At 42.8% G+C, this 12,769-nt stretch overlaps 1 protein-coding gene across 1 annotated transcript in view; it reads right to left on the reverse strand.

Annotated features, from left to right (window-relative positions):
* LOC106565749 (inositol 1,4,5-trisphosphate receptor type 1) overlaps nucleotides 1-12,769 on the reverse strand; it is a 165,990-nt gene that overhangs the window by 122,153 nt on the left and 31,068 nt on the right. The window contains 10 exon segments of the mRNA XM_045691827.1: nucleotides 1,013-1,167; nucleotides 4,290-4,319; nucleotides 4,429-4,473; nucleotides 4,709-4,804; nucleotides 5,255-5,401; nucleotides 5,513-5,596; nucleotides 6,114-6,212; nucleotides 8,030-8,188; nucleotides 9,297-9,383; nucleotides 9,628-9,743. Of these exon segments, the coding sequence (XP_045547783.1) occupies nucleotides 1,013-1,167; nucleotides 4,290-4,319; nucleotides 4,429-4,473; nucleotides 4,709-4,804; nucleotides 5,255-5,401; nucleotides 5,513-5,596; nucleotides 6,114-6,212; nucleotides 8,030-8,188; nucleotides 9,297-9,383; nucleotides 9,628-9,743 (1,018 nt within the window).

Below are 12,769 nucleotides of genomic sequence, written 5' to 3' on the forward strand. Positions count from 1 at the left end.
TCCCATGTAGTTGGCAGTAGCCCTCTGAAAGATCAAATTACTTCATGGGAAAATATGCCTTCCAGATGATGGTGTGTTTATGGTGTGGGGGTGGATGGATGGTTATGCAACATCTGGCTTCTCTTTTCAGCTGGAAGATATGACTAAATCACAGCATGTTGCAACATCTTCTGGATATCCTGGTCCAGTCTGTAGCGCTGCAGTCTGCCCCATCACCATGGTTTGCTGCTTCAAACCATACCGGGACTTTCCTGACTATCATTAGCTAGTGTTAACAAACCGTGCTACCTCCTCCAACACACACACACACACACACACACACACACACACACACACACACACACACACACACACACACACACACACACACACACACACACACACACACACACACACACACAGTGGTAGACGGTGAGATATTTTCATGAGAAGAGAGATCTTAAAAATATGAATTACTTTGAAAACAAAAGCGCCAAAATTGCACTGAGCTCAGCTGTCCTGCAAACTCACTATTCAGATCAAAGAGCAAACAATCGGCCATTCTTTAGCTATCCTAAAATTGCCCTGAAATTATCATCTCTGAATTGTAATTTGTACATTCTTAGACTAACTAGGCTGTGTGATTAGACACCCCCGAAGGCCCTCCTCTGTCTCTTCCCAGAAGCCTATGAAATGCCCTAATCCTGCCTACGAAGGGCCTGAGCCCAGAGCCCCTGCCAGACAGGAAAAAAATGGAAGGTGTGAAGAGCAGCCACATCAACAGCAGTTTCATATGTCATGGTGGGTCCCCAGTCCAGTCAACACAACGTGACTGTCAGCAGCAGCAGTCTGTAACATGTACGCTACAGGAGGAAGCAGAGCCCCCACACATGGCCACCCCTTGCCCTGACGAGACAGATTTGTATCAAGCATCACACCCGTGCTATTTAGACCAGGTTGATTGAAGATGCAATGAAAGGCAGATCATAGAATGTAATGCATGTGTGGAGGGGTGTGATATTTGTCTGTGTACCTGGGCACCAGGGAGTCCCCCCCTCTCAGGGTGGTTGGGTCCAGCTCAAAGATAGAGGAGATGTCCATGCCATCAGGGACAGACACCAGTTGGTACATGACCCTCTCTTGAGGGGTTCGCAGACGCGCTCGCAGGGCTTCATGGTCCGAGTCCAACTGCAGGTACAGTAGGAGAGGACACTGTCAGTTTATGGAGCTTCATACTAAAATCCCAACTCAGTAGTTCAGTTCATAATTTCAATGCAGTGATATTACTGTCTGTGATTGTGTGTAACAGATGAGGCTGAGAGCATGAAGATGTTGCACACGTTTCCTCCAATCTGTTTATAGTTTGACTTATGCATGGCAACAATAGCTTAATCAATGCTATATCAGTGGATCACATTAAGATGATAAAGCATTGCAACATTGTTTGGATTACCACAGTCGTTAAAGACGTTTTCTAATTTGCAGCTTTACAGTACAGTAAGAAGAGAGAAATCATCATCGGGAATAATTTACCAAACTCCCTCCAGCTTCCCCCAAGACAAATACACCCACCCAAACATATCTCCTTTGCTGTACTCATCAGTACCAATCAGATGAAGACTGAGCCTGAGGTTATATTGAGATTGGAGTCATGCCAATTCAGAGACATTTTCCACTTTTAGAAGAGATAATGCGTGGTTGACTCATCCTGTCAAGTTTACGGATCTAAAAGCTAATTCAATTCATGATGTATTTAGCCTCATATGATCATATTTTATCATCTGTAAGTATTTTTTGAAAGCTGTAAATTCAGTGGCGGAAACAAATCGTGGAAAGCAGCAGTGGCGACCCGTCATTCAGGTCAGGGAGAGGGGCAGAGCCCCACCTGTTTTGAGCCCAACATTTCTAGCAAAAAATGTTGGTTTTGCATGTTGTTTTGGCATTAATACGTGTCACATATCAGTTTGCAAACAATGTAAAAAAATATATATATCATTGAGTTAATAAAGCCGCATACAAACATGGTCTCTTTTTTTTGTCTTGCGTAAGGCAGCTCCAAAATGTAGGTGTTTCAGCCTAGCTCAGTGCTTTCTGTGGTGGTGGGGCAAGACAGCAGAAAATATGGAGCATTGCACTGTGATTGGCTCAGTGTTCTGTCACTCATGGGGACACTACGTCACCGCCAAGTCTAAGGGTAGTCTTAGAAAATTCTAGCCCCTTGGGTGCTGCCATAGAGTTACATTAGAAGTGCCCATCCAAGAAGGCTCAAGGTCATTGGCCACAGATAAAATTCCAATCATCCAATCACATTATATGTACAGTAGCTTGACTGATCATGTCAACGTCACACTTTCAAAATCTTAGCTAGCAGCCATCATCATGAATCAAGTCGACAATCTACTGGCAAATCCTTTCTTTTAATCCTTGTCATATGAAGAGAAATAATGAAGAGAAATTATAGATTAAACGTATTGGTGCTCATCAGCCATTGGACATAAACATTACACAACAAGTTGAAAATCGCAAATTCAACAATGAGTGGTTTGGAAGGAATCAGTGACAGTGGCTGTGTGGTCCCAAATCTGGGATTAAGGGGTTCTTTTCCAAGTTTAAAATAATAAACTTTCAACATTGGCTATGCTGTCAATGAAGCATGATTTGTGCCGCGCTAAAACAACTGTCAACTCGGAACTGCGAAAACTTGACTTCAGTGAGTTCAAGACAATTGGGAAGTCGGGATTGAATGAGCTCTGACTGGGAAAATACCTTTTGAACAGTCATCCAACTCGGAATTGTAAATCCGGACTCTTTCTAGAGCTACGACCACAAGATCAATGACGTCATCATGATTCAACCTTGTTTTTTTCCGTGGTCCCAGTTGTTTTGAAAGCACCATAAATCCAGCGAATGCCAGACTTTGATGACAAAATTTGCCCACGAAGGACCATTGTGCCACCTTCCTGTTCAAGTGAGCACAGCACAACAAGGTGAGTCCAAACATTTATTGTATACTGCTGCATAAATTATGTAATATGCCAGGGAGATATATATACTGTAGCTAAGAAAGTAATACTATGTGTATGCCCTAGTGCCTCACCCTAATAATTTGGTCTATTTACCTCTCTTAATTTCACCTGCTGTTCTGACTTGGTGGTGCAAATGTAGCCTATAACCTGTTTTAGAGAAATGTAATCATTGAATATTGTAAGAGCTTTCATTGTCTGCTTATATGCCCACTTTATTTATCCTACGGTTCTGCCTTGGTGTACAGGGAAAACACTGTAAGAACGGCCCATATTCTGAATTCTGTCGCTGTACATTTCAAAAGTGCAAAACAAATAGTGATATTGACAATGTCCGTCCTAGCTCATTAATGGCTTCATCGAAATTACAGATTGCTTCTTATCCGCTTGTCGTCCCCTTATGCCATAGTTTGTACATCTCATTTGTCATTAGAAACCACATTTATTTAAACAAGTCAGCCAAATAAGCTATGCTTTTTTTAAAGGCAATAAACGAGGCTGAATGAACTGTTTCGCTGCCAGACAAGGCTCCGCTGATAGCCAGGTGTAGCAGTGGTAAGATCTTGGGACTGCTGTTGGAACAGCTTTATGTAGGTCCTAACAGTTTGTGGGCACCGTTTGTCACCGTTATAGTGCAATTAATGTATTGTTTAGTGGCTTTGCTGGCATGCATCCCACTTTCAATTTTTTGGGCCACACCAAGATGTACATGCTAAAATCGCCACTGGAAAGCAGACCAGACCAGAATTTCTTTGACATATTCCTTTCATATATACACTGTATATTGACTCCATCCACAGTAATATGGTGTTATACTGCCATCTATATGTGAGGTCTAGTACCATATACAGATAATGTAAATATATGGTGTGCTGACATGCTGTGGTGCTCTAGCACAACTATCAGAACTGCCAATGTTACAAAAAGAAACTCTCCTTTCAGAATATACAGAAATAGCTTCAATGATAATAGATGGTAATAGAGAATGGTTGAATAAAGGAAAAAACTGCACTCACTGAACTATTCTTTACTTAAAAAGTTTTAGCAGCAGAGGTCAGAACAAACAGACAGGTTTTGGCGGCAGCTTTCACCACCATATTGAGAATTGTTTTCATAATAACTACTCAAACACACTACACACAAACAGTAGCCTGAATTGGGGGACACTCATTTAGTTTAGTTAGTTCTCTTCAAGAGGGTGAGTTGATTATTAAAACATGGTTAAAGAGTCCCTCAACTCATCAGTGAAGTATTTGAGAGGATGAAACACAAGGACAGGCACAGTACCTGGAAGTTAAAGGGAACAAAATCCACCACCTGGAGAGGAAACAAGATCCACCTCAGATCAGCAGCAGTAGGTAGGGCAAGACAGCAAACACAACATAGACATGAAACACAGATATAGAGCTGTCTCTGGTTGACTTACTGAGGATCGGGGCTCAGGACATTCTTCCACATAGTCAGGATTCACCTGAAAATAGATCAAGAACCAGAATAGGATACTTAACTCCAACATGTGAGGAAGCAATCATCTTGCAGTACTTCATTATGCGATCTGCAAAGAATGAATCTTTCAGATCGCATAATGAAGCACTGCAAGATGATTGTGTGCATTATACTCCCAGGTATAAATCAAATGATCCATGCAAGTGGTTGGCTGGTAGACTACCATGTAATATGCCTACTGTCACTGTAAGGGGACTCACCTCAGCAGCCAGGTAAGACCCTGTGGCAAGGTGTTTGAACCTGAACAGGCTGTTCCAGTAGCCAGCCCCGCCCCGACACGGGTCATGGTGGACCACCTGACAGAAGAATGCAACACCTGACAGCATGAGGACAACGTCTGGACTGATAACATACAAGTAAAAACACATTGTAAGATGCAGGACAACCCACATAGTTTCACCTGGTTCTCTCTGTTCCAGGCCTAAAGCTTTGGAACAACCTACAGAATGTCATAGCAATGCAAGGCTTCCACAATCAAAGGTTGTGTGTAACCATGTCAATAAATATCAGTGTCATATGTGTGATTCACAAGGTGCTGGTGGCACCTTAATTGGGGAGGATGGGCTCATAGTAATGGCTGGAATGGAATGGTATCGAACAGATTAAAAACATGGTTTTCTTGTGTTTGATACCATTCCATTCACGCCATTCTAGCCATTATCATGAGCCGTCCTCCCCTCAGCAGCCTCCTGTGGCATGATTGTGTACCATGACCCAGACCATGTATCTACTAGTTCTATGCTCACCTCCACTTCCCACAATGCCTTGCTGCTAGTGGCGGAGGTGGCGGACTGGCGTCCTGTAGTCCTGAGAAATACATACTCCTTCTTTTTGAAGTCGTCACATGTCAGGAACTTCTCCTGCTCTGCATGGAACAGCCGAACAACGTCACCCTGGTAACACAAACATAGACACCAGTCAGTATCATGGGGAAGGAGAGCCAGCTACCCTGTTTAATGTGTTATTGTGTCCAATACATTTTAATCAACTGTCAGAGTACCTACCCCTTTAAGAATAATCTCCTTGTTGTCGCTCCATTTCATAAACAAAACTACTTTCCAACTTGTGTTGCAGTTCACGGAGTTCACCTGAAAACCAAGAGGATGAGTCAGGAAAGGCTAAGGTAAAGACATTTATTCACATAATCAAGTTTGTCTTAAAAAAGTGACAAAAAGAAATGAGCCTGGGAGTCTGCTGGGTTTGTAAGGAGGAGCACAGTAATGATATAGTCTTTAACTGAAGAGTCATTTGTCTTAATGGCGGTTGAGCCTTAAGAGTGGATTAAGGACCCTCACTTAATGAACTCAAGATAATACTGCCATTTCACAATTCATTCTTTGCATAATGTTTTGGCATGATTAGTATATATGAAACAAGCATAAGAGAGGAGCTAGTTGTACAGTGAATATGTTTCCTCATCTTTGAGAGGACATGAGAATTAAGAATAAGGCATACTTCTCAACATGGTTAAAACCTGCACTACTTGTGATTTGAGGAAGTGAAATGTGCAGGCACACCTGGGTTTACATAACAATGGAGAATATGGTTTCTGTTACAAATGCAGTCTCCACCCAGGAGACAATGAAGATGAAACATGTATTCTACCTCATTGCATCCTGGGTTGTCTACCAGCTGATGGCTGCTGGCATGAAGGGGCTGTCCAGCGTTCACAGGGTTAAGGACCACCTTGTCTCCAATCACCACCTAGACATACAAGGGAGAAATCAAATAGCATTATTATACACACAGAGATGCATGATCAACTACACACGTTCACACACAGCCACACACGTTCACACACAGCCACACACGTTCACACACAGCCACACACGTTCACACACAGCCACACACAGCCACACACAGCCACACACAGCCACACACAGCCACACACGTTCACACACAGCCACACACGTTCACACACAGCCACACACGTTCACACACAGCCACACACGTTCACACACAGAAACACACAGCTGTCCACACTTACTGTACAGAAACCCTCAGAGACACAGCAAACAGAGAGGCAGTGTGATTGTCTTTATCAGACCCATCAGCCAGTAGAAAACCACAAATAACACTTGTACAACCACTAATGTCCTCCAGAGTGTGCTATCTGCTCATCTACAGAGGCCCCAGGAGAGCTGTTATGCATGACAGCCCAGAGACACACACAGGGAAAGAAAGTAAGGGGTCAGTCCAGTTTAGAGCCGGAGAAAAGTGCCCTTCAAGATAAACAGAACCTCTCAACTTTTGGCATCAGTTGATTGCATAATATGAGAGAAAAGCTGTGGTATCATAATAGCAAGGTGAAGTCCTGCTGCTGCACAGGATGTACTGCCAAACGGGTCTGAGCACTGCATAATGAATTCCTTTTAACAACCTTTATCCTAATTTCTCCCTAAAGTCTCTGTCCTCAATATTGTTATAGCTAGTTACTGCTGCTATGTAACACCAGGCAAATATGATAACACATTGTTCGACTTGTTCCCATCAGACCATGTTGGCTACCAAGCAATCAGTGGCCACACTGGACCTCTCATCAGCACAGGAATAATTCAGCCTGAAAAACCCTAATGGCTAAAGCTAATGACGATGACCTATGGTAGCCTACTTGCAATTAAACCGGTACACACCCTAAGGCCAACACAATGTCAAAATAGGAAATTATGTATTAATTTAATCTTACAACTTGTCAATTCTCTGAACCACGGATTCTATTTATAAAGCAGGTAAACTTCAGCGGCATCATGGGTCAACAGAGAAGTGCTGTCCTAGAGATCCCTTTGTTAATGATCTTTGCTGTGGTCACTGAAGCAAGGAGCTATAAGAATCTCAGGGTGTTTTAATGAATCTCAGGGTGTTTTAGTGAATCTCAAGGTGCTTTAATGAATCTCAGGGTGCTTTATGAATCTCAGGGTGCTTTAATGAATCTCAGGGTGCTTTAATGAATCTCAGGGTGCTTTAATGAATCTCAGGGTGCTTTAATGAATCTCAGGGTGCTTTAAGAATCTCAGGGTGTTTTAAGAATTTCAGGGTGCTTTTATGAATCTCAGGGTGCTTTAAGAATCTCAGGGTGCTTTAATGAATCTCAGGGTGCTTTATGAATCTCAGGGTGCTTTAAGAATCTCAGGGTGTTTTACGAATTTCAGGGTGCTTTTATGAATCTCAGGGTGTTTTACGAATTTCAGGGTGTATACCAGGAGCTTTTCGAATCTTGCATGCCAGACTCTTTAGGTGAACTTTCAGTGAGATCATGGCCTGTTAGGCTCTTAATCACTCTCTACCTACATCTCTATGGTCAAATACAATTGAGACCAGCTAGCCTGAATGATTAAATGCTAGACAACCAATTAACAAATTGAAACATTACCAATAACTACGAATCACAACAACAAGCATCGCATCTTGATCTTGAGTGGAAATCTGTTGTCTGGGCTTCGTTGTTTATCTATAGAGACATGACCAGACTTCCTATCTGACCTTTGACCCACACTAAAGCCAACACTGGGCTGGACACTCACACTGTCTCCCAGGGAGCGCAGCTTGTAAAAGGGCTGGATGTAAAACCAGGAGCCCTCGTTGCCTGCAGAGTCCAGCGTCACCCTCATAGCATTCTTCTCCAACAGGGCAGGGAGTCGCTTATTCACCGTCAGGTACTTATTGCTTTTCAAGTGCAACAGCTGGAACAGAGTGGCAAACAACAGACACAGTTACATGTGCATGTAAACATAATTTACATTTCCAATTAGAGTTTTATCAAGGTTAAATATGTAATGCTTATAGAAGTCTCATACTTTGTCTATTGAGGTTTAATAGACAGATACTGTTAATGTCACGGTCTGAGTCTATTATGGAGTATATCTACAGGAAGAGATTGAGTTAGATGTCAAATACTGGCACAGTGGCCATTCCTGAATATCCCCAAAAGAATGTGCCATTTGAAAATATCATACTTGAATTCTTTCTGGACCCTTTTTTCCCCCTGGATTTTTTAAAATAATACTCCAAGGCCCTAGTTCAAATATGTTTCTCATGACCTCCTTTGCCCCATAATTTCACCCAAGAAATCAACCATGTTGACTCAACCAGCATCGACCCCTCAAACAAGTATTCAGTGTGATGTCTGGTACTGGGAGACTAGACCTTAACCAACCTTTGTGGTTGTTTTGAGGGAGAATGCAGGGACTGAAAAAACAAGACAACTGTCATTCGAAATGTCTCAGACAATGACAGATACATGTGTTTACAATACATGCTCTCAAGTGCTGCAACCACTTACCACAGTAAGCCTGTGGTAAATATCAAACACTACCCTACTGCCCTCAATACCTTACCTGTCATCACACCCCTAAAACAAATACACCTACTGTACCACTTCCGCCAATACAATTCTGACAGCATGTTCAGGACTATAGTTCAGGAGACAGCTGCCCTAAAATAGATACAGTATATGTTGGTGTTTTTAGATGACAGATATCACAACTACCATGGTGTTCTGGTTGAGGGTCTGTCACTTGAAATCAACTGACACACTATAGTGTACACTTCTAGCGGACCCTTAGACCCGTTTCCCTGTGGCCTGATGATCTCATTTATGCATAGGAGACTTTCACTGGTCACATATGCAGGGGATGATAAGGCCTGGATGATAATTGGCTGCATTTATGGAAGAGCTGTATTGCCTCTCTGCTCCAGGCTTTCCACTAACTTTAATGACACTGTTATATTGTGGCTTTACCAAACTCAATCTCCTTGTTACCTTATCACCCCTACTCTTCCTGCTCATACCTGAATGACATTTCCGTACTGGATAACAGTTCCTAGCAGCTTTCGGTTCTCTGATTCATTCTGCTTCTTCTCCAGATCAGCAGCATGCTGAAATATAAATGGCCACCAATTAGATTTAGTGCTCCAAAAACACATTAAGAATAAGAAGCCGTACTTTATGGAATATAGATCTGGGTTTATGTCGTGTTATAAACTTGGAGAGTATTTCACTTGTAATGATTTGCTCGACCTCAGCAACACGGCAATGCACGCAGTTTAGAACCAGCAGGCATAATGGGCAGCAGTAGTGTTAGAGAACTTCTAATAAAGGCCAGTGAGATGAGGTACTCACGTGGAGTTTGTTGAGGAGCACTGTGTCAGTGGTGCTGTTTCCACCTGGTTTTGCTGCCTTCCAAAACTGTTTCTGTGCAGAGTACCTGTTCATGGGGCACAGCTTGAAAAGGCAGTCTGGAAAGACAGAGAAAACAGGTGAAGATTTATTATCAAATTCATAACATTCAGTACATGACGTATAAAGCAGTGGAAAGTTGCCAAAAGGGCATGGAAGAGTAATCGGTTGTCAGTATAACAAGGACATGACTGTAGCTAAATAAATATAACAGGATGATGGTGATTTTAGACATTTTGATTCTCTTGTAGGTAAACACATTGGCCTGATCAGATTGGGGATAGTAGAGCTCTTTAGACATAGCACAGAGCTGATCAGATCTTAAACAGTGTGAGTCCTGACAGAAAACACACTAGTTCCTCCTCCGGTCCCGAGGCTGGCTACCTGCAAAGCACAATGATAGGAGATCTGATTATCTGTGACAGGGGTAAAAATAGCCACTCCAGACCAGCACCAAGCACACTGCAAAAACTTGGCCAACAAACGCCACAGCGTCCAGGGATTAGCTGTCAGGGGACGCATGAAGGAAGAGAGGGATGAGCTGGATGGGTAAGCACAGGAGGAGGAGCCAGGGATGGAAAACGGAGCAGTAGGAGAGAGGGATGGCTATATGAGAGAGGGAGAGGAAGTGGGTTTAGGGAATGAAAGAGACCAGGTTAGGGGGACAGAAAGGGGAGGGTTATATGCAAATGCTACACAGTGGGAAGGAAGGGAATGAACAGTTGTGGGGTTTCCTTTTTAAGAACAGATGGCAAACTGTGCAGGAAATGGCAGGGTACAGTAGGATGCAACCCAGAGGGCATACACTGAGGAACGGAGACAGGAATCAACATAAAACAGGCGGCCATCGAAATGCTTAAAACAATGCTGGTTTAGATCAAATGAATTGTAGTTTACACAGGAAGCCCACTGTACTAAATATTGTAAAGACTTATTTCAGAATTTTCACATTACTACGACATGCTTTGGATGATCATGATTATCAGAGGTTAAAAGATTCAACAGGTCACATTCTTCAAATAACATTGCCTTCTCTCCTTCAATCCATGAGATCACAGCTCTCTGAGAAGAGTATAAATACTATCACAGACAGCAACGAGTTGTCCTAGCAGAGGGTAATATTTCCTCGAGAGACACACCTAACTGTCAGACATGACACCAAAGCAATTACTGTCGCATAGTACCAATCCCAGATCAGAGAGAAAAAAGTGAGGTTTAAAATGCCAGGCATGTGTTCCCTGGAAACCAGCTTAACCGGGCTATTAATACTCAACAGGGATTTTAGGACTTAGTCTGCTACACTTTCCCTTTGCACAGTGCTCAGGCGCACTGAGATGTAGCATGGAGTCTGTGGCTACCTGGAGGAGTGATGATGAGGCCTGGGAGAGGCTGGAGAGGTGGGGTGAACATGAGTACGCTGCTCCACGCCACACAAACCTTGAAGCACCACAAGGACACCGAGGCCCCTGCAGGTGAAACATACTCATGTCACAGCACCTACTAGGAGGGTTGTCATGTGTCATCTCGAGGTCATCTCCTCAGTATGCCACCCTATACTTCAAATGCAATGCCTGTAACCAGGCTTGTTAGGACTCTCAGAACACCACAAGTGCTCCATTCTTCTACACCAATCTCAAGAGTACTTTCTTTGGAATCACAATAAACCTGGTACCTTGAATCTGCCGATGTCCACAGTGGTAGAGCATCAGTAACAGTAGAAACTGCTGACATTGCCCTAAACAACAAAGTACTTCACTACCTACCCGCATAGTATTCACCTCATGGATTCAATGTAGGCTAATCTCTCATGGACAGAGTACATAAACATAGCATCCGACCAATTTACACAACATTTGTGTTCTGGGTTAACCAAGATTAAATGTAGGCTGATGTTTTGCTCTGGTCCAACTGCATGTGTCAGATCTGAACTACAATACAAGCTGCATGCGCGCACATGCACCAGATCTGGTCTGGCGGTAAACAAAGTGCTCAGAAGTAGTTTATTTAATATGGTGAAATGACAGCTTAAAAACTTTCGTCAGCACTCCAGCAACAACTTTACTTCAGTGAGTAACGGATTTTCACCCAATTTTATTTAGTGACAGGCTTCAATATACCGAGCTAGCTAGCTCAGTGAAAAAAGTGGTGTAGCTAACGCTAGCTAGAATCGCACAGCTAACTAGTGCCTGCTGAATGAAGCCTTCATCTTTCTTCCTTTGGTTTGAAACTTGTGGGTCATCTGATTCTTTTTAAACGACATATCTAGCCATCTTTTCATGTTTTTGTATTGTTTTGCAAGGTAGTTCGTTCATTTCTGTAGCTAGTTAGCTTATTAAATAGCTAGAACGAGCTGCAGCCAGCAGCAGCCCATGACAAATTACCAAGTGAAAGTGATTGCCCCTTCTGATTTAATTCCAGATCATGTCCCCTAATCTTTTGAATGGGTTTCACAATTCAATAATCACATTTGTGAAAAATCTGTCATTTAAGGGGTATAACGCTGCTCCCTCATCTGAAAGTGGAGTGTGGCAGCTGCCCACTTTGCCCCAAAGTCGCTTTGACCAGGCGCTATGGTCTCCTATGCTTACATGTCTCCAAACCAAAGCATAGGCTACATACCACACAGTCTTGAGCAGGGCTTTGCCTATTATTTGCAAGTCAGTTAGAAATTCACAAGAAAATGTTATGCCCCTGTTCTTTTGCGCCTTCAAAAAGAGATGTGGTACACTTTGTTAGCTTCCATAAACATGGCTCTCTCATTCCACAGGCCAATGATGATAGATTCTAGAATGATGAGCTCACTCCACAAACACTAGTGCCGTCCTTCTCGCAGTAAATCTGTTGAGTATTGATCAATCTCCAGCCAAGCACAGTGCTTCTCCATGAGTGAGTGTGCCTCTGTGTATGTCAGAGATATTAGGCATGATTTGGTTCCAGGAAATCTGCATAGAGTATTCCTGCTGTACTGTTGCATGAACACACTGAACTTATCTTGCTAAAATACAATTAACCATCTGGTCTTGCATCTCAAACACCATATTACATATTATACAATGGCACAAGACAGTTTCCCTGGGGGGGGAAA

This window comes from Salmo salar, chromosome ssa12, assembly GCF_905237065.1.
Source record: "Salmo salar chromosome ssa12, Ssal_v3.1, whole genome shotgun sequence".
NCBI classification, from domain to species: Eukaryota; Metazoa; Chordata; class Actinopteri; order Salmoniformes; family Salmonidae; genus Salmo; species Salmo salar.